The following is a 27,659-nucleotide window of genomic DNA, read 5'->3' on the forward strand; positions in this document are numbered from 1 at the left end:
TGGCCCTCCAAGACAGAAGCCGCGGGCCGACCACGCCCCTCTGAAACACCGCCCACACACCAAGAAGCCCCGCCCCAACCAGATCCCGCCCACTCCCAGGCCCCGCCCCTGCGCCCTCGCGCAGGTAGGGAAGAGGCGGAGCGCCAGCGCCCAGCCTTGGTAGAGTCACCGCCTCGCCGCGCTGCCCGCTCAGCTTGCTGCAGCTTCCCGGGTCGTGGGGACTCTTGAGAGGTGAGCGCGGGGCACTGGGCGCGGCGGAGCTCGGGTCCACTAGGCCGCGGGTGTCTGGGGAGTCCCGGGACTGCCCGGCACGGCCGCGGGGAGGGTCGGGGGCTGCGCTCGCCCCAGAGGCTGAGGCTGGACTCACTGTGCCCGCTGGGCCGCTGGATTCCACACGCAGATCCTTGGCCTCACCGGAACCAGGACCCTATGGGGTTCCCCGGGGCACGGTCACCAGATGTCCCGGCGCGTGGTTTGCGCACAAGTTTAAAAGCCCAGGGAGGAAGAGGGCACTGCCTAGTGTTGGAACGTGCGGCCCCGCCTTCCACCCAGAAATCCCTGTTAGACCCTTTTAAGACTATTCCCCTTTCTCCCGCGTGAACTCCCAGAGCCCGCGGGTGAAGTTTGTGCGTGGAGCCTAGCTGAGGTGGAAACAGGTGCGGGGGTGGGGCGAGGCTCACACCGTCAGAGTTGTAGTCAGGAATAGCCTGGTTTATGGACCAAAGCATTTGGGGAGTTGGGCCCCCAAGTGATGTGTCTGCATTGGGTTAAAGGTTGGGGAGCTGTAGGATCTGTAGAACCCAGGCCTCTACCCCCACCCCAGGGCAGAGAGGGAGCCCAGGTCCATGCTTTGACCCAGCTCCAGGAAATACTGAACGGGGCGTCTGTAGGGTTGGCACTCACAGCGCGAAGGTGATGTGTATCTGAGGAACTGCCCCACAAGTGGAGTGGCAGCTGTTCCTCAACCGGCTAGGTCGGGGCTCCAGTGTGTGTGTCTCTGCTGAGGGAATGGAGCACCCCCCCACCCCCCGCTATTGTGACTCTTTAGGTGGGGGCGGGGGAAGAAAACGAAACTTGGTTCTCATAGGGGCGCTTTTGTCCGCTGAGGACATTTGGCAATGTCTGGAGACATGTTGGCTGTCACTGTCCAGGAAGGAAGCATGTATTGTTGCTAGCGTGTTGTGGGTGTGATCAGGGGTCCCCCCCCACAATGCACAGGTCAGACCCACAGCAAAGAGCTGGGCCCTCCAAAAGCCAATATTGAAAAACCGTCGGTCACCAGGCCCATCAGGGTACCCTTGTAAATTCCTCTTCCTGCCTCAGTTTCTCCAGGGACTGTGGGATGAATTAAAGTGAGATGAGAGAGAGAGTAAGGAGGTGTGAGGGCGATTTTTGCCCTGGCAAGTGTCCTGCCATGGTGCTACAAGGCTGTCTTTTGCCTGCTGGCTCCTGGCCCTGTGGAGGAGGAGCTGGGAACAGGGGCCTTCTGGCAGCACAGGCCTGGAGTGCTTCACCCAGGATAAGCCCATGGTGAGCCTAGTAACCCTTGAGCTCACATATTCCTGGAGATGGAGGAAGGGCAGGACCAAGTTCTGTTCCCATAGAGTTTCCCAAAGCTGGACAAGCAGAGGCCTCATGGATGGGGGATGCCATGTGACCCACTGGAATTTTCCTTCTGAACACAGAACTAACTCCTCTGGATATTTACACCAGGAAAATAACACCCAGGGAATAACGGATCTACTAATTCCCCGCGGCTCCCCGCTCTGTTCTTCTAACAGGGTCGGTTGCCTCTGTGGTGGTGTATCCGGGTGGGCTCAGGCCCCAGGGATTAATAGCTGTTAAAGCCACCCTACAGAGCCCCCAAGGGGTGTTGGGCTCCTGCGCTCCTAGCTTTCTGGGAACGGAGGTGGAGGGTGTTGCAGGTTAGGTAGGGGAGGGCCAGAAGAGGCAGTCAGATTCTGTCTCCCCAGAAACTAACATCTCCCTCTCCCCTTGAGCTGTGTGTTTTTAGAATTCTTGCTTGGGAGCTCTGGTGGGTGAGAAAGGAGGTGAGGGGGTCTTGATTGATTGGTTGATTTTTGGTGTTTTTACCCTAAAAGCCTGATGTGCCGCCAGATCTGGTGATGGGCTCTGAAATCCTAGCATTGGCAGGAGAAGCAGGAGCTTGTCATTCTTAGCCACAGAGTGAGTTTGAGGCCATTCTGGGCTGTATGAGACCCTGTCTCAAAAAAATTAGCCAAAGACCTTTTCAGCTGGGTATAACTGTAGTGGTTATCCGACTGTTTGTGCCTCTGAAGGTATAAAGCTAAACACTCAGACTTCCTCAAAGCCACCTACCCCAAACCTGTGACTCACTTGCTCATTCTGGTCAGTGACCCCCCCCCTCCTCCCACACCTTGTATACACGCCACTGCCTGGGGAGGCAGCTTCTGAAAGAGCAGGGACAAATCATAGCAGGCAAGCTCTGGCGGGCCCCTGGGGTCTCAATCCTGCTCTGGGCTCACTGATAGTTTTCTTGCAGCCTGAACTATAGACAGTGCCTGTGTGTGTGTGTGTGTGTGTGTGTGTGTGTGTGTGTTGCCTGCATGCAGGACTTCGCACATGTGTGTGCTTGATGCTTGCTGAAGCCAAAAGAAGGTATTGGATCCCCTGTAACTGGAGTTACAGATGGCTGTGAGCTGCCCTGTAGGTGCTAGGAACTGAATCCAGGACCTCTGGAAGAGCTGCCAGTGCTCTTAACTGCTGAGCCATCTCCTCAGCCTCATTTCTTGTATAAACTGTGTCCTAGACAGGCACCAGATGACAGCAGGAAGAAGCCAAAGGGCACAAGTGTGCAGGCTCTTCAAGCAACTCCCCCCACCCCCAACTCAGCACAGCCCTTGGGACTCGTGGGATCCTGCCTAGGTATTGCCCCATTGCCTGAGGGGATTTCCAAAGTGACCTCACCATCTGCCTCGTTGGGAGCAGCTCCTAGTTTCCTATCCAGATCGGAAGGGCTGGGGGGGAGGAGCGATCAGACTCAGCACTCTTGAGTGCTGGCTGACCTCAGCGGCCACATGGCCCTGAGGCAGGGCCACTGCCAGGGCGGGCAGCTCTTGGCACACAGGCGGCCTCACAAGAGGAGCCAGTCTCGCCTGGCCTGCTGTTGGGAAGAATGAGGGTTTTTCCAGGACTGCCCCCAAGTATCCTTGGCTTCCCTGGGCTGCAGACCCGCATAAGGGAAACCCTTTTTCTCATCTTCAGGGAGCTATGGAGAATTGCTGGGTGTCACCTCCCTTGACCAGATTTCGTCAGGGGCCCAGATACAAGCATTTGGGGTTCAGAAGCTGCTGGAAGGCAGTTTCTGTATGTCCGGGTCTGTCGTGTACTCCCCCTCCCCTGCATAGTGGTTTGAGCCAAGCGAGTGCTGGCAGGGCGTGGGATAGACACTGTGGTTGTCCAGAAGGGCAGGTGATCCTAAGCTCAAAGACCAGGAGGTAAGATACTGGGGCCAGCAGACTCCAGTCTGTGTGAGTGCTCCATAGGACGGGAGTCTCTTAGGTAGTCTCTGCCTCGGTTTCTCCAGATGTACAGTACAGGATTATGAGGTGACCTGTGAACCTCTTCAGCCTGGTTATGGCTGTGGTGGGGACACTGTGAAGTGAAGTGAGCCAGCACCACACTCCTGAGATGTGTTTGGGGATAGGTTGTGGTGCACGGCACAGATTTGATTATTGGAGAGACCCTGTTTTGTAGGCTACTGGGGTGTCAGATGAGAAAGCACGTCCATATCATCTGAACCCTAAAAGGAGCAGTGTCTGGGGCAGAGAACCCCTTGGGCCTGGGGGTGTGTTGGGGAGCCCAGCTCCTCTGTCTCAATTGGTGGCCACTGAACCCATGTCCACAGTATCACAGCTGCTGCTCCTCATTCCTGGCACAGGGTGCATTTTCCCTCTCCAGGTGTGTCTCGGAAGGGTGGGATTCCGGGTAGAAGCAGGACTGAAAACTGAGGGCTCAGCGGAGCCCTAAGGGACTTTATCAGTCAGGCTGCATAGTGACAGCTGCCTCCGCCCAGTCTTAGTGAATGAGATAATGTTTGTGAAAGCTCCTTGATAAGCCGAGAAGTGCTTCTCAAGCAGTTGGTGTTCCCACTCACGGGCACCTCTCCTGGCTGGTGGAGGAGGGAGGGGTTCATGAGCCAAAGGTCTTTGCGCCCGATCTACTTAGACTGAGCCGCCACTCCAGACAAGTCCTTCCACCGCTTGGCTTTTCATGATGCCGAGAGAACCGGCGGGGTGAAAAACCGGCGGAGAGGCGGCTCAGCGGTTAAAAGCGTCTGCTGTTCTCACAGAAGGCTTGGATTCAGCTCCCAGCATCCACATGCTGGTTTGCCACCGTCTGTAATTCTATTTTCAGGGAACCCGAACCCAACACCCTCCCCTGGCTTCCACAGGCAAGGTGGGTATGTGATGAACAGACATCTATGCAGGTAAAACATCCATAAACACCCAGAAAAATATAATAAAAGTAAATCTTTTTTTTCCTTGTTTTGTTTTTCGAGACAGGGTTTCTCTGTGTATCTCTGGCTGTATCTCTGACTGTCCTGGAACTCTGTAGACCAGGCTAGCCTTGAACTCACAGAGATCCACCTACCTCTGCCTCCCTGGTGCTGGGATTAAAGGCGTGCGCCTCTATCGCCTGGCCCATAAAAGTAAATCTTTAAAAAAAACAAAATAAAACTTGCCAGGTGGTAGAGGTACCTTTAATCCTGGCAGAAGCAGGTGGATCTCTCTGAGTTTGAGACCAGCCTGGCCTAGAGAATGAATTCCAGGACAGTCAGGACTACACAGAAAAACCCTGTTTGAAAAGCCCCACCACTTCTTGACTATGGGATCTGGATCAGTGATTTAATGTTGCTGACCCTTGATTCCCCCCCCCCCCCCCCCCCCCCCACACACACACACAACCTGTCAAGTAGAATCCTGACATGTGGCTCTTGGCTAATACATAGGCCACATGGGTCATGATGGTGAAGCTCGGCTAGGGGGGGCAGAAGACCATCAGTTAGCTCCTGGTTGTGTGTCAGGCCTTATACGTGCAGGATCTACCATCCACGTAGGGACTGTCACCCCGTGTCATAGCACAGGAAACTGACAGGGTAGCCAGGCCTCATTCTCCCCCATGAACGTCCTACACCACCCCGGAGTGAGATTGAGAGTGGTGGGCAGGTGAAGGTTCACCTGCTGTGGGCACAGCTTCCATGGTCCCGTGTCTAAGTGCCCTAAATCCCTAGTACCCATTGTGTCTGGGGCTAGCGTCTTCCTGGGGAAGTAGGGTGCCCTAGGGCAGAGTTCTGGGAAATCAAGTTTATTAGCCTATTAATGAGAACGTACAAGCTGAAAAGTGTCTGGCTGGCATATTCCCTGCGGGGGGAGGGGGAGCTCCTAGCCTGCAGAAGCAAATCTTGGCAGGATGCCCAGCAGGGTGTCTTGAGAATACTGAGGATAAACAACATGGGGCAGCTGGCAATCCTTCCTGGCTTTCGGGTGCTCACACCTGGCCTGGTCACCTTCTGACTCCTACCGAATATAGGAGGACGCTGTAGGGTAGGGTGAGACTTTGTCCCTCAGTGGAGCATGCTGTATGATAGGCGAGCCCTGGTTACTGGTGACAGAGACACCAGGTCTCAGACTTCACTGGGCTACATGAACAACAGATTCATCTCAGTTAAGTGACATATTCAAGATCACACGACAGAGCTGGGCCCATGACGTAGCATGATGTGACGTGGCATGCATGCATGTGACGTGGCATGCATGCATGATGTGATGCTGCCTCCCCAGTCAGGCAGTTGCATTATCTGCAGCTGCACTCCCAAGATGGCAGGTGGAAATTGGGTGGGTGATTGGTTTGCAAGTATCAGACAAAAGCCCAGCTGTGTGCATGCATGTGGTGGTCACACCTTGGTGTCAAGGCACCCCAGAGAAGTAAAATGCACCATTTTACTCAACCCTTCCTCCCAGGCTCCACCGCATCCTGCCCCAACCACTAGGCTTGTCTCTTATGGCTTTGAAGACCAATGAAAACCCAATTCCCAGCAGCCAAGGTTGCTTTGACAGGCAGATCATCCATATCGAAGCAAGCTCATGTTGATGTGGTACCCAGCGTTGAGTGCTCTCTCTACAGGGGGCGTCCTGACATCTGGGACTTCTGCCACCCCTCCCAGGGGGAATTTACAATTTTAGGAGACCAGACAGCTGGACAAACATCCTGGACCCCAGCCACCCATTTGCTGTCTTTGAACTGTCCCCTGTCCCCTAAGGCTGTGGCCAGCATCCTAGCCTGTGACCTGCTGCCACCTGCCTGGGTGGGATAGGGCTCTGTCCTAGGTTCTGCCCAAGACACCTGCATCTTTACTCTGTTGCTAGAGGGGGCCTGCCTCCCCCAGCAGCTTCTATAGTCACAATTTCCAGAGGAACTTTGAGCTGGGATTTCTGGCTGCATACCCATTTCCAGTATATTAGTGTGTGTGTGTTAGCAACATGTGTGTTAGTGTGTATGTGTGTTAGCAGGATGTGTGTGTATTAGCAATGTGTACATTAGCATGTGTGTATGTCGCTGTGGTGTGTTAACAGTATGTGTGTTAGCAGTGTGTGTATGTTAGCAGCGTGTGTGTGTATGGGTTAGCTCTGTGTGTTAGCAGTGTGTGTGTTGTGTGTGTGTGTTGGTTAGCTCTGTGTGTGTGTGTTAGCAGTGTGTGTATGTTGGTTAGCTCTGTGTATGTGTGTTAGTTAGCTCTGTGTGTGTGTTAGCATTGTGTGTGTGTGTTGCTGTGATGGAATCCAGGGCCTTGTGTATGCCAGGCAAACTGTCCGCTGAGCTACACTCATGCCCAGGTGCTGCTGCATCCTGAGCCTTAGGGATACAGAACTTGCCCCCTCCTCCACCTGAGCCTGCTGCTAGACTAGAGTCCCCAGCAGAGGAGGGAGGCAGTCACATCTCTGCCTGGCTGGCTTGTGGTCCAGAGAAAGCCCGGATAGATGGAGGCAGAGGGGAAGATAAGAGCAGGGCGCCACACCTACACACAGGCGTCCTCACACTTACTTCTGCCGTTGGCAGCTCCCTGGAGCCTAGTAGCCGCTTCCCGTGTCTGTGGTGGGCTGTGACGCCCAGGTTGCTCTAATTGGGTCAGAGGGAGGCCAGAGCTTAGGGTCTAATGAGGAAAAGCCCAAAGAAGTCAGCAGGTTGCCAAGTCCTTGGACCTGCTCCTGCAGGTCTGGTCTTGTGAAATGAGGTTGGCACAAGCCCTGGGAAGTGAAGGAGAGAAAGAAGTGGGGGCTCTGTCAGCGGGGGGGGGGGGGGGGGGGATGCTGCTTGTGAGATCTGTTCAGGGCGTAAACCCACAAACCATTTTTTTTTGTGGGTGGCCACCAGGCGCAGGCCAGTGGGGTGTGCTGGCTTTGTGTTACCACCTGCTGCTCCATATCTGGGGTTGGGAGGGCACTGGGAAAGGAAGGAGTCCTTTCCCCTCCTTCTCTGTGGTCCTGGCAGCCTCCTGCCAGACCATAGATCCTGCTGCCCCCTGCTCAAGTCTTATGACCTTATGACCCTTCCAAGGTCCTGTCCCGGGACCTCATGTCAGCTTTTCACATTGCTGCCTTGGCTCCATCAATCCCAGCCTCTTATCAGGGCCAGGAGCCGCTCAGCAGTCACTGGCTGTGTGGGACCGATCTGGAGACGTCTTAGATGACAGCTCTGTCTTCCATGGGCTGTCCTCCTCCAGAACCATCAGGGATGGAGAACTTGGAGAGGTCAGCAATGGTAGCTTTTTTTCTTCTTTTTTTATAACAGAGGGTTGCAGCAGTTGAGGGTTCCGCTTCCTCTTTGTCAAGCTTTCTAAAAACTCAGAGGTTCCCAGCAGGGCCCTGGGAGGGAAGGTGCAGTTTTGGTTTTTGTGGCAGGGAAGCCGGGGAGAGAAGTTGCTTCCTTGCCCCCAGCCCATACCGTCATCACCCTGTGACTCAGCAGGGACCTGACAGTAGTCTGTCTGCCGCCGCCCCCTTCTCTGCCCACTCTCTGCATGCTCCAGGACTTGCCTACAGCCCAGAGCTGGCTGTGGCTTCTGGGCCAGGTGTGGTTTGCTTAAGTCCCCTGTTTAGGTGACTTGTAACCCTCTCCTTTAGTCATATTCCGGGGTGAATAATGGTCTTTCTTCCCCTTTCCCTAGAGGGGAGAGGGCCAGCCTTGGCCATCAGCCCTCCCCTCTGCCGCCATTTCTGGCCATATGTGGCTTTGGGTCCCACTCCTTTGGGGAATATAGCTGTCAAGCCACCTTGATGCCCGAGTCTACAGAGCTTAAGGGAGTAGGAACTTATTAATAAAAATTAATAAGAACTTATTAATAAGAATGCTGGGGCTCCAGAATCCCGTTGGGGAGCGCGCATTGATTAGGGAAAGGGACTCAGGTCAGACCTGTGTACAGGTGGACCCTCTCCTGCAGCAGAGTAGGAGGGCAGTGGCACTAATGTCACCTGCCTGGTAAGGGAGGGGCACCCTGCCTGGTGTGGTTGGGGGAGCACTCCCCAGGGGTGACCTTGCCTACCATGCCTGGGTTGGACCTGCCTTGTTTGGGAGTGGCTGGGCCCCACCCTTTGTGGGGAAACCGGATTCTCTGGGCATTCAGGGCAGTTTCTGAGTCTATGTGTCTGTGTGCCCAATCGAGGCCACTGCTGGCTGGCTGCATGGTGCTATCTAAAGGGAGAGCGTGCCGACCCTAGTAGAGGCCGCGGAAGCCATCTGTCAAGGGCACATATGACATCTCAGTGTTGCTGTGCTGTCCTCTGTCTGCCCTGCCCCCATCCCTGCTGGATACCACACTCTACGGGGAAGAGGAAACACCGACCCACCCTCCGCCCTGGTATTTAATCCAAGACCATCTCTGGGGCTCTGACTAGAGACGCTTGTCGGGAAGGCTTCTCCTTAGAGGTTAGACCAGGATCCAACTTGGGCAGGTGGCAGAGGCCATAACCCTTGCCTAGGCCCCTTCCACCCCCACCCATGGGCAGCAGCAAGCCTGGGGTCTTGGAGACCTCAGCGGATATGACTGTGGGCAAGAGGAAGCCTGCTCCCAGGATGTCACAATTTCCTCTGTAGTGAGCAAGCACTTCTGGGGGCGGGAGATAAGTGGCTGCTAGGGCGGTTCCTGCAATTGTCCCCGTAGCCTGCCCTGGACGTCGGGAACCTAGAGTGAGTCTGCTCAGCCCCACTCCTGTGCCAGGCAGCTGCCAGCACACGCGGGATCACCTCTACACAAGCTGGGGCAGAGGGGTCAGGAGAAGATCTGGGAGAAAGTGGTGGAGAAAACCTTCATTATCTGGGCTGTCTGTGGTTGGATATGAGCTGTCGCCTAGCTTAACTGGCAGTGGACAGAAAGGGAAGCTGAGGCACAGGGACTCAGCTACTTATAGATTCACGGCTTTGGTGCAGGTGATGGCGAGACCTTCCTGGTCACCAGCAGCCCTATCCCTGCTATCAGACTTTCTGTGCCACCTAAGATTGTCCCAGAGGTTGTGAACTTCCCCTGTCCTGTGGTCATAGTCTTGTCTGCCTTTTTCATCTGGAGATTGGCCCTGATAGCAGCACAGGGAGATAGGGAAGGGAGGGCTCCTGCATGTATGGGGGGGGGGGGGTAGTCTCCAGCTTGAGTGGCTTGGCCTCTGAATGCAGCTCCTCAGAAGGGAATACAGTGTGTATGGCTAACCAGGGAACCACGCCACTGGGCTCCATTCTCAGTCAGCACCCAGTAACCTCCGTCCAAGCTCTGCGGTGGGACAGGGCAAGGCGAGTGACCCCCAGAGCCTGCCCAGCGTCCATGAAGACTGACGACCTCTCCCCATCTGCAGACTCTCACTCTCCCCAGAGGACTCCATGGGGACAGACTGGGTGTGAGAATAGCACAGGAGACTCCTGACATCAGACAGAGCTGTGGGATGCTGTGAGAGCAGCGTGGTGGCCAGGCAGGCTTCCTGGAGGTGACACTTGAGGGGGAAACACGACACGTATGCCCAGAGTCCTGGCTGGGTTGCCAGCGCTGAGGGCAGGGTCTTGTACAGCAGCCCGGAGGTCACGCAGGTCCTGACACCTGGGACATGCTGCCCAACCACACCATCGCCCTGACGCTGAGCAACAAGAACGGTTCGTTTTCTAGGTTAGGTCTCCTCAGAAGTCTTCCGTGGGGGCAGTGGTGGCACATGCCTTTAATTCCAGCATTTGGGAGGTAGAGGCAGGTGGATCTCCATGAATTTGAGGACAGCCTGGTTTACAGAGTGAGTTCCAGGACAGCCAGGACTTTACACAGAGAGACCCTATCTCGAAAAACCAAAAAAAAAAAAAAACCAACAAATTTCCGTGGTCTGTGCTGCTGCTGCTGGAGGCCGTGTTGGTGTCCATGATCCATGTTGTCACCGGAAACCACACTGATGTCTGTGATCCTCGAGCCACCATGTGGAAGTCCGTAATCCATGCTGCCACCGGTTTCTATGGGCACGAGGGCTTCTGCAGTGGTTTCAATGCCTGCTGACTCATAACTGAGAATGACAGACGATGATGGTGTCTATGACAGCCTCTCCCCACAACCCCCACAAAGCAGTCCAGACATGAGGCTACCGAAGAGAGTCTTTTTTTTTTTATTTTTTATTTTTTGAGACAGGGTTTCTCTGTAGCTTTTGGTTCCTGTCCTGGAACTAGCTCTTGTAGACCAGGCTGGCCTCGAACTCACAGAGATCCGCCTGCCTCTACCTCCCGAGTGCTGGGATTAAAGGCGTGCGCCACCACCGCCTGGCTAAGAGAGTCTTTAATAACCCAAATAAACTTAAGTTTCGCTAGGCAGAGGTGGTGCTCACCTTTAATCCTAGCACTCAGGAGGCAGAGGCAGGTGGATCTCTCTCTGAGTTTGAGGTCAGCCTGGTTTACAGAGCAAGTTCCAGGACAGCCAGTCTGGTTACATAGAAGAACCTTGTCTCAAAATACCAAAAAAAGAAAACAAAATTGAATGAACATGCCGAAATGTGTAATATTCACAGTTGATGGCTTCTGCTGGGAGATGGGGAAGGATTCAGTTTTTATGAAGGGGCTGGCCACGGGCAGTTTCACCATGCTGCAGTCAATACATGGGCAACACAAATTAGACTTGGTGGGTTTTTTTTTTTTTTTTGAAGGGGGAGGAAGGGAGGTTAACCTGGAAGGAAGGAGAAGTAAGTGTGGTTGGGGTACATTGTATGATGTATCGTATGGGGGGAAGCAGTAGGGGCTGGCCAGGTGGACGAGGTGGAGGCATGTGGCTGCAGGGCCTCAGATACAGGAGGTGGGAGCTTGAAGGAGGTACAGGGGGATAAAGCTGTGTCTCAGAACTGTTGCTGTGAAGAGACACCATGACCCAGGCAGTGTATAGAAGAAAGCATTTAATTGGGGTCAACTTACAGTTTCAGAGGATTGGTCGATGGCCATCATGGCAGAGAGCTTGGCAGAAGGCAGAGTGAGAGAAACTGAGCCTGGTGCGGGCTTTTGAAACCAGCAACACACCCCCTTCAACAGGGCTACACCCCTAGTCCTCCCCAGACAGTTCAGCTGGGACCTAAGCATTCAGACATGAGCCTGTTCCATGGCCAGACTGGCGGAATAGGGTTAAACCTGCAGTGCTGACTCCCGGGAGGTACCTTCAGCCCCTCATTCCAGAAGGGTCTAGCTGTTAGCTAGAGAGAGTCACGGGTGATGTTCTCAGGGTACAGCTTCCGAGTTTGAGGTTTCTCTGCCACCTCTCTCGTTCTTGCTGCCTGCCCCTCCCTGTCTGTGCCAGTTCCCCAGGGTAATGCCCGCCTGATGCCCTCTCCCTGCACTCCGGTCCCAGATGATTGTGTAGAGGCCCCAGGTGAGGCTGTTGTCCTGGAGTTATTTGCGAGCAGTGTCCTCCTGTGACTGCCGGTGTTCCTCAGAGTCTGCCAGTCCAATCCCAGCGTCTTCCATCTGTGATCTCAGAGGGTGGTGGGACAGCCCTTGGGGTGATTGACACCTCGGGGTGATGGAGCCAAAGCTGAGGTCGTCGGTCCCTGGTAAAGAAGCAGCAATGTCCTGGGCCAACTCTGCCTCAGTTCTTCGAAGCCCATCCCCCACCCAGTGCCCTGTGTCTGTGATGTGGAGACTTTGGCAGGCCTCAGTGCAGAATATAAAGCACAGAAGACCCTGCAGGTGGAAGCAGAGAGGGGCCTTGACCAGCACCTGCTTCCAGCTCACCCACGGTAGCCTTTGGGCAGCACAGACCTCTGCTGGTCATGGTTTGAAAATCACTAGGGAGCTGAGTGGCGAACACCTTTAATCCCAGCACTCGGGAGACAGAGGCAGGCAGATCTCAAGGCCAGCCTGGTCTACCTACAGAGTGAGTTCCAGGACAGCCAAGACTGTTACATAGAGAAACCCTGTCTTGAAAAAACAAACTAAAATCGCTAGGATGCTAGCCCATGGCTCCGTCTGTGGATGACTCCCTGGCCCCATGATGAGGTGCTTCCAGTCCCAAGTGTACCCTGGAAAAGAGGTTGCCAGGTTCTGAAGGCAGCCTCTCTCAGCTCCTGTCTGAGGACTTGGATCTGAGCTGCACCCCTTGCCTGCTGTGTGAGCTTGAGTAAGTTAATAACCCCTCGGAGCCTCCGCTGCCCACCTACAAATCAGAAGGCGTTTGAGGGACAGTACACGCAGAGGGCCAGGCCAGGCCTGGCGCCTGTGGTGCTCTCCTTGCCCAGACACTCACCCAGACAGCTCCTGGGGCTTACTCCAGGGAGGGTCCGCTGTGCTCCTCTGCCTTGTTTATGATACATGCCTGAACAGGGCTTCCCAAAACACAGATGCCGCGGCTCCCTCTTTCAAATAGTTCATGTTACGTTGTGTGGATTTTACTTCAGTCAATGAGTTAAAAAACAAACACGGCAGAACAGGTCCCCGCCACTTGAACACTGGCCTAGCATCAGGCTGACTGATGGAAAATAAATCTGTTTTATTTGCGGTGCTGGAGGGGACCAAGACCTCCTGCCTATGTGGCAGGCACCAGCCTAAGCTCCAGCCTTGGTCCCTTTCCTTTCTTTCTGTGTGTGTGTGTGTGACTGTCAGTGGTGGTGGTGAGTGTGTTTATGAGGGTGTGTCTGCCTTGGCACATGTGTGGAGGTCAGGAAACAGCCTGGGATGTCAGTCAATCCTCACCATCTGCCTTGTTTGAGACAGGGTCTCTTTGTTGTCTTCTGAGTGTCCACCAGGCTAGCTGGCCCTCTGGCTTCTGAGGATCCTCTGCCTCCACCTCCTGGCTCTCTGGAGGCATGCTGGGATTCCAGGCGCTGCTGTTGTTGGCTCTTCCTGGGTTCTTCACACCTGCGCGCCAAGCACTGTATCTATTAAGTGATCCCTAGCCGCGGACCTAGCCCAGTGTTGTGTGTGTGAGTGTGCGTGTGTGTGTGTGAGCCTGTGCCTGCGATGTACACCAACCTTGGGCATCATTCCTCGGGACCATATACCTTTTTTGTTTTTAGATAAGGTCTCTCACTTCCTTGGAGCATGGCCAAGTAGGCGAGGCTAGCTGGCCAGCAAGCCCCATGCATCTCTTCCTGCTCCCATTGACCCAGGGCTGGGAGGACACATCCATGCTACCATGCCCAGCTCAAGTCTTCACGCTCATATGGAAAGCACTTCAGGACTGAACCCATCTCCCCACCCCAGAGAGTCAATCTTAGTCAGAAGACATGGTTAGGTAGATTCCACTGGCGCTGGAGACATGGCTCAGAGGTTCCATTCCCAGCACCCACATGGCGACTCACAGCCATCTGTAACAGTTCCCAGGGATCCAAAGCCCTCTTCTGGCCTGTGCGGTGACCAGGTGTGCATGTGGTGCACAGGCATACATGCAGGCAAAACACCCACATGTTTTTCAAAAGTGCTTGCTATATAAGCCCGATGTCCTGAGTTTGATCCCTGACCGACAATGGAAGAAGAGATTAAATTAATTTTTTTTTAAATATTTATTTATTATGTATACAATATTCTGTCTGTGTGTATGCCTGCAGGCCAGAAGAGGGCACCAGACCCCATTACTGATGGTTGTGAGCCACCATGTGGTTGCTGGGAATTGAACTCAGGACCTTTGGAAGAGCAGGCAATGCTCTTAACCTCTGAGCCATCTCTCCAGCCCTAAATTAATTTTTTTTTTAAAGACAACAACTCCTGGACTTGTGAATTGAATGTTTCTATTAAAGTCCTAGTGAGCTGGGAGTAGTGGCACACATCTATGATCCCAGCACTCAGAGGCAGAGAACAACAGAAAGATCAGGAGTTCAAGGTCATCCTCAGCCACACAGCAAGTTCAAGGCCAATCTAGACTGCCTGAGACCTTGTCTAAAGGATAAAAGACTTTTTAAAAGTAATATTAAAACAAAATATGGGCAGACCTTCATGCCTGGCTCCAGTGAAGCCCTGGACCAGACCTTGTGCGTGAGTGGTAGTAGATTAATACCCCAAGTTCAGTGGCCACATGGAGCTGGGCTGGACCAGCACTGTGAAGGGTCCTCATTCTGTCTCCTCCTGCCCCTCCTGTGGGAGATGGGTGAGGTCAGGAAAATGGGGCGATTTGGAGGTTGGCCTCCCTTCTCTAACCAGCCCCTCTGTTCTCACAGGTTGACTGCTAAGGCGTACGGCCATCTGTCATTCCATCTGTCCACGGCGACCCAGGAGCATCCGTAGAGCGAGGGAAGGAGGGGAACATGGTGTAAGACACCCTCCAACAGCATAGGAAGTGCGGCTCACACTTGTCTGCAGGTAGGAAGCTGGTGGCCAGGTGGTGGCTGGGTGGTGGCCTCAGAGACGTGGCTGGGGGCTGCTCAGCAGGCAGGGAGAGCCCCTCTGAGGAAGTGGCATCTAGGCTAAACCAGGAGGCCCTCTCTGTCATGGCCCTGTAATAGTCATAGACCAGAGTGACCTGTGCAGGCAGAGGCTCAGCATCCGCGGAACCCAGGACCTTGTAGGTACAAGTCTGATATACTTGACTGTATCTCTAGCTCTGTTTGGTTTTCTTTTCCTGTTGTTTATTTTGAAAGAGGACTTTGCTATAGCCTTGGCTAGCCTTGATTTCAAAGCAGCCCTCTTGTCTCAGTCTCCCAAATGTTGGAATTACAGACACGTACCACCATGCCCGACTTTTTTTTTTAAAAAAAAAAATGTTATTGATGTGTATGTGTGTATTCTGTGTGTGCGGGTGCCTGTGGAAGTCAGAAGGCATCTGGTCGCCTGGAACTGGAGATGCAGGCTATTGTGAGCCACCTGATGGTGCTGGGAACTGAGCTCAGGTCTTCTGGAAGAGCAGCCTTTGTTAACCACTGAGCCATCTGTCTGGTCTCTCTCTCTCTCTCTTTTCTTCTTCTCTTTTTCTTCCAGTGCAATCTCATGTATCAAATCCCTTGAATCCTTTGTGTGGCCCAGACTGTGCCTCGCACTCTCAAATTTTCCACAATGATTTGTTTATTTTGTGAGTATTTAGATTTATATGGTACAGATACCACAGTGTACCATGGAAGTCAAAGGGCAATTTATACAAGAGACCATTCTCTCCTTCCACAGTGTTGGGTTCTAGAGGTCAGACTCATGTTGTCAGGTTTGATGGCAAGCGCCTTTACCTCTGAGCCTTCTCAGCAGCCTTGGCGCTAACTCAGAATCCTCCTGCCTCTGCCTCCTGAGTGCTGGGATGGCAGACACGAGGCTTTTGTGAGTGGCGTCTTAGATGATGCTCTCAAGGTCACAGTCTAGCTTAGCACCTAGGTCCTACTTGTCTTGAGCTGGTGTTAGGATGAGGATGTTGTTCTGCATCTGCACCATTCTGTCTGCCCGGTCCTCCACTGATGGGCATTTGGTGGTTGTCACCTTTTAGCTCTGGTGAATTCACTACTGGGGACGTTCTTGCATGGTATCTGGGGATAGCGCTTGAGGGATGTTTTGGGGGTCCAAACAGGGAGAATGTGTTCTTTTTCTTATGCAAATGTAAGCCCCATGGCAGTGGTTCAGTGCTGTCATTGGGGCAAGTCAAGCTGGGGGCACCCAGCTGAGGGGCCAGAGTGGCACAGTCAGAACAAAGCTTGTGGGGAGGGGGGAGCAAAGGGGGCCTGGAGGCTGCATGGAGGAGCTTGATCTTGAAGAATGGGATCTTGGAACCAAACAGATAGGCATGAGTTTGTCATTGAGATAGGTCCATTGGGAGGGTGGGGAGATTGGTGGGCTCTTTCAGGTGAGAACAGGCTGTGGAGAAGGGTAAAGATGGCTTGAGCTAGGGGTCTGGAGAGATGGCTCAGCGGTTAAGAGCACTTGTTCTTGCAGAGGACCCGGTGTGATTCCCAGCGCCCATGTTGTGGCTTGTAACTATCTGTGACTCTAGTTTCAGGTGATCCATTGCCTTCTTCTGGCCTCCGTAGGCACCAGGTGTATGTAATGGACACTAACGTACAAAACACTCATACACAGAAGATAAAGAAATGAAAGTAAAAGCTAGTAAGAGCTGGACGTGGGCCCATGCAGTGGCTAATGAGCATTACCCTCTGCCCATTGTTGCCTCCTACTGAGCGTCCCAGCGCCGCAGGGGCAGAAGCAGACAGCGGGTGCCTCATCTGGGTGCCATCAAAGGGGAATGGGGTTCAGTAGCCCAGCCCAGGCAGTGAAAAGTTCCCTAACAGGGTGAACAAGCACCTCCTCTTTACGGGACCACCTATCCAGATCCACTGCAATCCTCAACACCCTTGTTCTTCCTGCTAGCCTCCTGCAGGTAGCGCTTGGTCTTCCATACTCCAACATACCCACACATGATCAACACTAAACGTCCTGCGTAACCATCCGTCAGGAATTGAGTCTTGGTGTGTCATTTAGTGAGGGCTTTTCTGTCCTCAAAGAAGGCAAAAATGGCAATCTATGTGTTCCCAAGGGAAAGGGATCCACACCAGACCCGAGAGCCTCGGCTGCTTTAAGAACCTGTGCTGTTTGCTGGAACACAGAGGCCGCCCTGAGGGATGGCCCCAACCTTCTTTTCTGCTTTGCTGTGCTCAGTCTTTTTGTTCAGCGAGCATGACTCACCTTTATTGTTAAAATGTTCCGTGGCTGTGAAAAAAGAAATACCAGGGCTGGGATGTGGCTCTTTTGGGAGAGTACTTGCCTGGCACGCATGGAGCCTGCGCTCGATCCCTGGCACCATATCCACCAGACACAGCGGCCCATGCCTGTGATCCCAGCACATGGCAGGGAGAGGCAGGAGATTTAGGAGTTCGCAGTCACCCTTAGAAACACAGCAAGTTCAAGGCTAGCCTGCAATGAAACCCTCTCTTAAAGGGAAAAAAATATGAGAAATACCAGGATAGTAGCAGTTTCAATTATCGTTCTCTTTTCTAACAGGTATAGCCCAGGCTGACCTAGTCCAGGCCATTCTCAAATTCACAATATTCTCTCCTCAGTCTTCCAAGCACCGGGATTACGGGCTTGTACTAACTACGCAGAGGCTCGTTATGTTGCTGAATCTGGCCTTTAACTCCTGGGCCCAAATGCTATTCCTCCCTCGGCCTCCCAAGCATCTGAGATTATATGTGCCCACCACCATTGAAATGGCTTTCACTTAACTCTGAGGAGAAACTAGGCAGCCTTGGGGGACAGGGACCTGAATGGTGGGTTTCTCTTCCCTCTGGGAATTAGGCAGAGCCACCACTTCCTGTGCATCACAAGGCCTGCTTCCCCCGGAGAAGCACCTGCGCTGTGTAGTTGACCCCTGGTGGCAGCAGCTGGTGCCGGCCCAGCAGCGCTGAGGGCACCAGTTGGCAGCTTGGCGTGCTTGGTTGTCTGGAGCGGTCCTGTCTGTAGAACGTCCCCCCAGAGACCAAGGAAGGACCCTTCGTCCATGCCCACCCTAAGACCCCTGACCTGCTCTGACCACACCCACTCCTTATCTTTCTGCTCCTGGAGCAGAGAGGTCAGAAAGGGACTGAGGCTGGGCCAAGGTTCTCCCCACCCCTGCTGGTCAGAAATGCAAATGAAAGCCAGAAATAGACCCCAAGTTCCTCCACCCGGCCCAGGTGCGGCCTAGCCGCATCTCTCTGGTACTTGGTCTGAGGCCATGTGGGACCAGTTGGTCTGGTCCTGAGCTGCCTTCCCTGGTTTTAAGATCCCCAAGTGTGGTGATATTTTGTTTGTGCTTTAACAAATAAAGCTTGCCTGAAGATCAGAGGGCGGAGCTATCCACACTAGTTAGCATAGAGGCCAGGCCATGGTGGCACACACCTCTAATCCCAGCTCTCAGGAAAAAGAGGCAGATGGATCTCTGTGAGTTCAAGACCACCCTGGGCTACACGAGTTTGAATCAGTCTAAAAGAGAAATAGAGCCAAGGAGTGGCGGCTCACAACATCAATCCCAGCATTAGGGAGGTGGAGACTGGAAGTGATATGGCTGGGTGGGGAGAGGAGTAGAAGGCACGAGGAGACAGGAGCTCAGGATTCAGGCTGAGGTTTCATAGAGATGGCCTTCAGTCTGAGGACTTGTAGAAACAGGATACTCCATTTGATCTGAGGATTCGGTAGTAGTAAGAACTAGTAGCTGGCTTCTCTGCTTCTCCGATCTTTCAGCGTTAACCCCTATATCTGACTCCGGGTTTTTATTCTAAAACCAATTAGAATTCACCCTGCACCCACACCCCATGCTAGTCCTGCCAGCTCTGTGCGCCTGTGCTGATCTCCTTGTTTCCCTGCTAGATCGGCTCCACCATGGCCTCCGCTGACAAGGATGGCAGCAACCTCTCTTCTGTGTCTGGTAGCCGCCTGCAGAGCCGGAAGCCACCCAACCTCTCCATCACTATCCCGCCGCCTGAGGCCCAGGCCCCCAGCGAGCGGGATAGCATGCTTCCTGAGGTGAGAGGCTGGAGGCACAGCCGCAGGCAACAGATGTGCCCACCCACTCAGCACCTGTCCATCACAGTCCACTGGCAGCCCTGCAGCCTCGACGCGGAGCTGCAATACTGTAGGGAGTGAGGCTTTGAACTCTGAAACGTTGTGTGCTGTATTGCCTGGTGGCCACGAGACAGGGAGCAGTGTCCGAAGACTTGCCTAGGCTCTGGCTGTTTATATTTCCCCTCTCTGGCCCTGACTGGCTTCTTCTGAGGGGGTGTGGGCTGTCCAGTGACCTGAGTGGGCGCAGGGTCCCACAGTGCCAGCAACCCACCCCTGTAGCGCCTGACTCTTGGGGGGATGGGTCAGTGTTTCTGTCCATCTGGACTCCTGTCCTATAAAGAGCCCATTGAGAACAGGCCCCAGATAGCGTGGGCTTTGCACACAGCCTGAGACATAAAGAGGAGCAATGTTGGGGCTGCCCGCTCACCACGTGAAAAGAGGCGAGCCCGTCCCACATCATGGGCAGATCATGTATAGGAAGCATTTGCTGGGGTTCACTGGAAAACATTGTGTTTTTATTGTTTTGAGAGAGTGTCTCATGTAGCCCAGGTTAGCCTGGAGCTTGCTATGTAGTCAACAGTGACCTTGAACTCTGATCTTTCTGCCTCTACTTCCTGGGTGCCGGTGTTGCAAGTGTTCACCACTACACCTGGTGTATGCAGTGCTGGGACTCGAACCCAGGGCTTTATGTATGCTGGGCAGGCATTCTACCAACTTGAGCTAGATCCCCAAACCTTGCTAGAAAACACTAGAAAATGCTGATCTTAAGTTCGGAATGAAGCCCTTGCAGAGGGAGGGGGTGCAGGTCAGTGGTCTAGTGTTAAAGTGACCTGGCGTGTTGAAGGGTCTGGGTTCTGTCCCCAACACAAGAAGGGAACGGGCTATGCACTCAGCGCAAGCCCTCCTCGCTCCCCCACAGAGACCTAAGAACCCAGCCTACCTTAAGAGTGTCAGCCTCCAGGAACCCCGAGGACGATGGCAGGATGGCACCGAGAAACGCCCCGGCTTCCGCCGTCAGGCCTCCCTGTCCCAGAGCATCCGCAAGTAAGCACCTGGGCCCCACCTGGACACCCCGGCAGTCTGCACATTCTGGGCACCTGATCTTGCCCAGGGCTTGAGCCCTGAGTCCCTTTTCCAAAAGGCGTAGACAGGGTCAGTAAGAGGCAGCTTCCTGCGGAGAATATGATACGATGTGGTGGCATGGATGGGGAGCCTGGGCCCCACGTGGGCTCCTGACAGGAAGTTTCACGGCATGTGGCAGAGGGGCTCTCGGGGCCTTCCCAGATCCACCTACCTCATGATGTGGCCTTCACTCTAAGCCTGGACATCAGTGGGCTGTGTACACACACCCACACCACACGGTCACCTTCCCAGCACACGCACGCTGTCATCCCCCATGCTACCTCCTTTAAACGTGCACACACGTGTACAATCATCACCTTCCCTGTGCACACACGTGTACCATCACCCCCAGCTCCCCTGCACATACATGTATACCAGGACCCCTCACACGTACCTCCCCCCCCCCCCGGAAGTGCATGCACGACTTTCCACCCACGCTGTATCTCTTTTACAGGGGCACGGCCCAGTGGTTCGGGGTCAGTGGCGACTGGGAAGGCAAGCGACAAAACTGGCAGCGTCGCAGCCTTCACCACTGCAGCGTGCACTATGGCCGGCTCAAGGCCTCGTGCCAGAGGGAACTGGAGCTGCCCAGCCAGGAGGTGCCTTCCTTCCAGGGCACTGAGTCTCCAAAACCCTGCAAGATGCCCAAGGTGGACGTCCTGGAAATGAGGAGCAGTGGGCGGCTCTCCCAGGGCCTGGCCAGCTTCTCTTACCCACTGTCTCTTGCAGATTGTGGATCCCCTGGCCCGGGGTCGGGCCTTCCGCCACCCAGATGAGGTGGACCGGCCTCACGCTCCCCATCCACCTCTGACTCCAGGGGTCCTGTCCCTCACATCCTTCACCAGCGTCCGCTCTGGCTACTCCCACCTGCCCCGCCGCAAAAGGATATCCGTTGCCCACATGAGCTTTCAGGCAGCCGCCGCCCTCCTCAAGGTGAGGCCCATGCTGAAGGATGTAAGTCCTCATCTGAGACAGCCACTAAGCTGGTATACATACCCTGAAGACCAGAGATACCTGTGTCCTTCAGGCCCCAGCTCCCTACGAGACCCTCACCGCCCCTCTGTCTTAGGAAGAATGACAGGAGATAAAGATCAGACGAGTGGGTGAGGGCCTGGTGTGCTGGGCCAAGAGGCAGCAGAGAGGGGACATAGCCCCAGACCAGAGCATGACGGTGTAGAATATAAATGTGAATATATGGTATAGAATATGAATGTGAATATGAACGCCTTGAGTGTTGGAGCGCCAGCTGCTCATGTCAGCAGGCAGGAGGTCGCGAGGGAAAAGCTGGTCCTAAAACCTTGGAAAGAGAGGCTGTGAGGGGGCCAGCAGCAGCTGGAGCCCCATCCTGGCCATTGGCTCTGACCAGTTCCTTCAGCCCACCCCCTTAACATGCCTTTGTCAACCTGCACGCTGCCCCTTTGGCCCTGGGTTCTGGGTCTTGATACTGATGTTGCTCCTGTCCCGCACCCAGGGGCGCTCGGTACTGGACGCCACAGGGCAGCGGTGCCGGAACATCAAGCGCAGCTTTGCCTACCCCAGCTTCCTGGAGGAGGATGCTGTGGATGGAGCAGACACCTTCGACTCCTCCTTTTTTAGTAAGGCAAGCATGGGGTGTGGACTCTGGGCAGGCAGGGGCTGGGGAGGTCCGGGATCTGGAGAAGTAACCTTGGCCTTGACTGTGTCCTACTGGGAGCCCTGAAATGTCCAGAGGCAGGATGGGGTGTGTCCTTTGTGAGCCATTGGTGTGGGCTCCCCTAGAGGGGGCTGCAGAGTGGGAGGTGAACCCACTGGGAAATCAGTTCAGGGCTGACAAGTATGTGGCTTCCCCTTCCATCCTGAAGAGACTACTTAGCGCTGTCTTGCCCTTGAGTGGCGTGCTAGGAGATAGTACTCGGGACACTGATTCCTTACTTACCCTGTCTTTGGTGCCCTCCCTACTCCAGGAAGAAATGAGTTCCATGCATGATGATGTATTTGAGTCTCCTCCACTCTCTGCTAGTAACTTCCGAGGGGTCCCACACTCCGCCTCCCCAGTCTCCCCTGATGGAGTGCAAATCCCTCTGTGAGTACAGGGTGAGGACTCTCCAATGCCCTGCCCTGGCCTCTGCCCGGATCTGACCCCTGTTAAGCCCTGGGAGGCTTCTCAGGCTGAAAGCCTTTGTTACCACCAGGAAAGAGTACAGCAGCCGAACCCCGGTTCCTGGCACCCAGCGCGGCAAGCGCATTGCCTCCAAAGTAAAGCACTTTGCGTTTGACCGGAAGAAGCGGCACTACGGCCTGGGTGTCGTGGGAAACTGGCTGAACCGCAGCTACCGCCGCAGCATCAGCAGCACCGTGCAGAGGCAGCTGGAGAGCTTTGACAGCCACCGGTGAGTTCCGTCCTGTACCCCCCGTGTCCCCCACCCTACTCCAGGAGCTAGCCTGAGCCGGGCTCTGTTTCCAGAGCTTCCAAACCTCTCAGGGTCCTCGCTCCTAACACGGCCCCTTCCGGTTTAGTAAACGTTTCAAGAGCGCCTCCTGAAGGTCTGCCGCGTAATGACAAGCTACCAGGCACATGCGCAGGCTCCCAAGTTCTGGCTCCCACCTGGCGGGTGCCTTCTTATTTACAGCGTGGCTCCCAGACTGCAGCCAGTCAGAAGGACAGGTTGAAGTTGGAGCCTGGGGCTGGCAAGATGGCTTAGTGAGACTGGTGATCTGAGTTTGACCCCTGGGATCCATATAAAGGTGGAAAGAGAGAACTAGTTACACATTCATGTTGTGTCGTCTGCACTCACATGCGCAGGCTCCCAAGTTCTGGCTCCCACCTGGCGGGTGCCTTCTTATTTACAGCGTGGCTCCCAGACTGCAGCCAGTCAGAAGGACAGGTTGAAGTTGGAGCCTGGGGCTGGCAAGATGGCTTAGTGAGACTGGTGATCTGAGTTTGACCCCTGGGATCCATATAAAGGTGGAAAGAGAGAACTAGTTACACATTCATGTTGTGTCGTCTGCACTCCCAATACACGCACGCGCGTGCACACACACACTAATAACAAATAAATAATTTCACGTTTGATGCCAGTATTCAGGAGGCAGTATTCAGACAGAGCTCTGTGAGTTCAAAGCCAGCCTGGTCTATATATTGAGTTCTACCTAATGCTCCATAGAGCTACTTTGTCTCAAAACAAGAAGTTAAAACAGAACAAAAGAAGTTGGAGCCTGGAGCAAGGGGTTCTGGGGGAAGTTGGGCACAGAAACGTTAAGGGAACCTGGAGGTTAAAGAACGAGATGGTCACAGAGTGATTGTGATGTCAGACATTGGACTCCGAATTATACAAAAGTCAGAAATGACAGCTGTGGCGGGTGAGTGCTGGGGGCTGGGGAGGTAGATCTCCAGGTGATGTAAAGTGTGCACAAAGGCCCTGGGCCTTCAGGGTCACTTGGCTGATCCAGGAAGTGCAAGAGGAGGAGCAAGGAAGAGATGAGCACAGCCAGGCTTGCCAGTTAACAGCAGGGGTGATGCACCTTCAGCTTCTCTGAGAAGGCTGAACTAGGGTGAACAAAAGAGCCCAGGGACATCCGCCGGGGTCCAGGGGGAGGGCGGGGCGTGAGCTTGCCAGGCTGATAGAGGCCTCTGCCTACAGGCCTTACTTCACCTACTGGCTGACCTTTGTCCACGTCATCATCACGCTGCTGGTGATCTGCACCTATGGCATTGCGCCTGTGGGCTTTGCCCAGCATGTCACCACCCAGCTGGTGAGTAGGGCTCTGCCAAGGGGCTGCGGCACAGTGGGCACCAGTATCTGCCACCACGGCGACCTGGCCCAAGCTGGAGGTGCTGAGGCTCACCTCCTCTGTTCTAGAGGTGCCAGCCCTCCGCGCTCCCCTCACACTCAGGGCTCTGGCTCCTCTTGTCCTCCCTGATAGGTGCTGAAGAACAGAGGTGTGTACGAGAGCGTGAAATACATCCAGCAGGAGAACTTCTGGATTGGCCCCAGCTCGGTGAGGCCCAAGCTAGGGATGCCTGGGAGCCCGTACCCTGTCCACTCCCCAACAGGCAGATGGGCAGCTGGGGGAGGTTCCAAAGTGGATACAGGGTGCCCTGCCCCTTCTGGAGAGCTGGCTCACCAGCCCCTCTCCCGGTTCCAGATTGACCTGATCCATTTAGGAGCAAAGTTCTCACCCTGTATCCGGAAAGACCAGCAAATTGAGCAGCTGGTGCGGAGGGAGCGTGAGGTTGAGCGAGCCTCGGGCTGCTGTGTCCAGAATGACCGCTCGGGTTGTATCCAGACCCAGAAGAAAGACTGCTCGGTGAGTCCGGCCCCCTGACCCTGCCAGCCCCACCACAGCCCTACCAGATTGCCAGCCTGGCCGGCAAGCCCACAGTCAGGCTGGAAAAGTTGGACTGCTCCTGGGACATACTGAGCCCTGGGAAAGTGGGAATAGCCCTGGTCCTGGAGGGTGACATTGCCCTGGCATGACCTGACCTCCTCTCCACCGTCTAGGAGACCTTGGCCACTTTCGTGAAGTGGCAGAATGACACTGGGTCCTCAGATACGTCTGATCAGGGCCAGAAGCAGCCATCAGCGGTTGTGTGCCACCAAGACCCCAGGTACAGCCTAGAGCCACCCAGCTATCTGAGCTGCCTTCTGGGATGCTGGCGGGTGGGTGTCCCAGTTCTTCCTTTTGCCCCATCCGACCACTGCTTTCAGGACCTGTGAAGAGCCAGCCTCCAGTGGGGCCCACATCTGGCCTGATGATATTACCAAGTGGCCGGTGAGTGACTCATCCAGAAGCTGTCGGATGAGGGTGGGGATGCTTGGCTTTCTGGCACTGAAGCCCACCGCCATCGGTACCCTCTCTCTTAGATCTGCACAGAGCAGGCCCAGAGCAACCACACGGGGTTATTGCACATAGACTGTAAGATCAAAGGCCGCCCCTGCTGCATCGGCACCAAGGGCAGGTGAGCTAGACACCAGCCCCACAGGCTGATGAACCTCTGTAACTGTCCTCCAGTCTCTGCTCTTGGTAGGGAGGCGGCTGGAGGGGGCCGTGAGGCAGGTAGAAAGAGAGCTTGCTCCATCCTGCCTGCCACAGCCAGGTGCTTGGCTCTAGCCTAAGCGATGCCCTGTCTGCTTCCTGTCCACAGCTGTGAGATCACCACCCGGGAGTACTGTGAATTCATGCATGGCTATTTCCATGAGGAGGCAACACTCTGTTCCCAGGTGGGCAAGGCTCTCTGGGGGAACAGAAGCCGTAGGGGTCCTAAGACTCATTGGATCCTTCCCATTTGGAAGCCTCATGCCTGGTCTGCTTCCTCGGGCAACATCAACAACCCTGTGTCCCCCACCCAGGTGCACTGTTTGGACAAGGTGTGCGGGCTACTGCCATTCCTCAACCCTGAGGTTCCTGACCAGTTCTACCGGATCTGGCTGTCTCTATTCCTGCACGCGGGGTAAGAGGTGCCTCGCTGCCCCTTGCCCTGTGCCTTCCCACCCGCATGCTGGAGAAAGGGCTTCTGGACCCTGGCTCACCCTGCCAGTGCCGACTGCCCCTGTGGTGTGCCCAGCTGCTGGCCGTGAGCACACAGGGAAGGCTGATGATGCTCATGTCTCTACCCCCAGCATAGTGCACTGCCTTGTGTCTGTGGTCTTCCAAATGACCATCCTGAGGGACCTGGAGAAGCTGGCCGGTTGGCACCGCATCTCCATCATCTTCATCCTTAGTGGCATCACCGGCAACCTGGCCAGCGCCATCTTCCTCCCCTATCGGGCAGAGGTACTAACTTGGGAGATGAGGGCGAAGAGGGTGGAATGCACCCTTTTGGGCCTGAAGTGTGGCATATGGGGAGAACCAGCCCCGCTGCTTCCTGCTCTAGCCCCACCCCAGGATCTGCAGCAAGGGCACAGAGCCCCACTGGTCCGCCTTAACTACAGGTGGACAGCTAAGCTGGGACTTGCTGATTGGTCTCTTAATTCTTGGCGGGAGGGAACAGGGGTGGTCTTGCGTCACCAGAGGTCCCCACTCCTTGTTCAGGGAATCCCTACATTTGGCTGCTCTCCACTCTTAGGAGGAGAAGTCTGTTGCTCCCTCTGGCCTGTGCTCTGTCCACTGCCTGTGGTCTCCGGCGCAGGCCGGCTTATGCTAAGCAAGTGGGTCCCACACCCAGGTTTTCCACAAGGATGGGCAGAGCAAGTGCAGCAACCCCTGCCTCATCCTCTGAGTGTGAGATGCGCCTCGGGGGGGGGGGGGGTACCCAGAGTCAGCGTGCCACCTCTCTCCTCCTCAGGTGGGCCCAGCTGGGTCACAGTTTGGCCTCCTTGCCTGCCTCTTTGTGGAGCTCTTCCAGAGCTGGCAGCTGCTGGAGCGACCGTGGAAGGCCTTCTTCAACCTGTCGGCCATTGTGCTTTTCCTCTTCATCTGTGGCCTCCTGCCCTGGATAGACAACATTGCGCACATCTTCGGCTTCCTCAGTGGTATGCTGCTGGCCTTTGCCTTCCTACCGTACATCACCTTCGGCACCAGTGACAAGTACCGCAAGCGGGCACTCATCCTGGTGTCGCTGGTTGTCTTCGCCGGGCTCTTCGCCTCCCTGGTGCTCTGGCTCTACATCTACCCCATCAACTGGCCCTGGATCGAGTACCTCACTTGCTTCCCCTTCACCAGTCGCTTCTGTGAGAAGTATGAGCTGGACCAGGTGCTACACTAACTCTGCAGAAACTGTGTCTACCCCGGGCCATGTGCCTGTAGAGACTTGCTGACTGCAGGGCCCCGAGCCCAGGGGCTCGCTCTGTAGGCAAGGCTGACTCCATATGAAACAGGTGGTAAAGACGGGGTTTCCCAGGGACATGAGTCTCCCTTTCTCAGGCCTGAATGTACCTGACTCAAGTTTGGGGGACATCAGGATACCTGTTTCTTCACGGCTCAGGTCCTAGGCCCTGCCTGCCTCTCTTCCCCTGTAGAGACAATAACTTTCCTTCCCAGGGCTCTGGCCTGTGCAGGTGCCGTCTTCCCGTTAACACTGTGACTGTGACCTCCCCAGACACACAGCTGCTCCCTCAGTTGTCCTCAGGGTTGAGGTCCCCACCATGCTGCTATGACCCTTTTCCTGTTTCTCCTCTCCTCCCTGTTCTACAAGCCCTTCCTGCATTTGTCTATGGAGTCACGAGCCTGCTCCTAAGGCTCCCAGACACAGCATCGTAGGATAGACTTTGGCCCTTGTCTGGGGCAGTGATAAGCAAGGAGAGATGGCTCTACAGGGATGCTAAGGGCTATTGTTAAGCAAAGAAGCCAGATCTCTAAGTCACCAGCTCAGCCCTAGCTCCAGCATCTGTATCTGGCCTCACAGGTGGGCTCTGATGCGCGGATTGTCCCCACCACCTCTGCCTCACTCCTCCCTGTGTGGCAAGGGGCTGAGCCACCTTGAGGGCTGACTCCAAGGGATGCTTGCGGCTGTTGGGCCTGGTGTTTTGTTTGTTTTTCCAATTTATATTATGGTCCTAATTTTTTAACGCTAACTTTGTATGAATGATGTCTCGAGTTTATTAAATGACATTCTCTATGAAAATACTGCTTTTAGTCTC

General features: G+C 54.8%; 1 protein-coding gene across 1 annotated transcript; it reads left to right on the forward strand.

Annotated features, from left to right (window-relative positions):
- The first annotated feature begins 169 nt into the window (after positions 1-169).
- Rhbdf2 (rhomboid 5 homolog 2) lies at positions 170-27,637 on the forward strand. Its single transcript, XM_041635820.1, has 19 exons — positions 170-231; positions 14,688-14,829; positions 18,784-18,939; positions 19,898-20,022; positions 20,555-20,750; positions 20,830-21,033; positions 21,572-21,700; positions 22,044-22,162; positions 22,272-22,469; positions 23,721-23,832; positions 24,004-24,078; positions 24,226-24,387; positions 24,582-24,688; positions 24,789-24,852; positions 24,945-25,039; positions 25,226-25,301; positions 25,431-25,531; positions 25,701-25,854; positions 26,366-27,637. The coding sequence occupies exons 3-19, from the start codon at positions 18,796-18,798 to the stop codon at positions 26,783-26,785; spliced, it is 2,481 nt and encodes an 826-aa protein (XP_041491754.1). The 5' UTR covers positions 170-231; positions 14,688-14,829; positions 18,784-18,795; the 3' UTR covers positions 26,786-27,637.
- Positions 27,638-27,659: the final 22 nt, after the last annotated feature.

Source organism: Microtus oregoni, unplaced genomic scaffold (genome assembly GCF_018167655.1).
Source record: "Microtus oregoni isolate MIOR12 unplaced genomic scaffold, Mior012 000048F_ref0000485, whole genome shotgun sequence".
NCBI lineage: Eukaryota > Metazoa > Chordata > Mammalia > Rodentia > Cricetidae > Microtus > Microtus oregoni.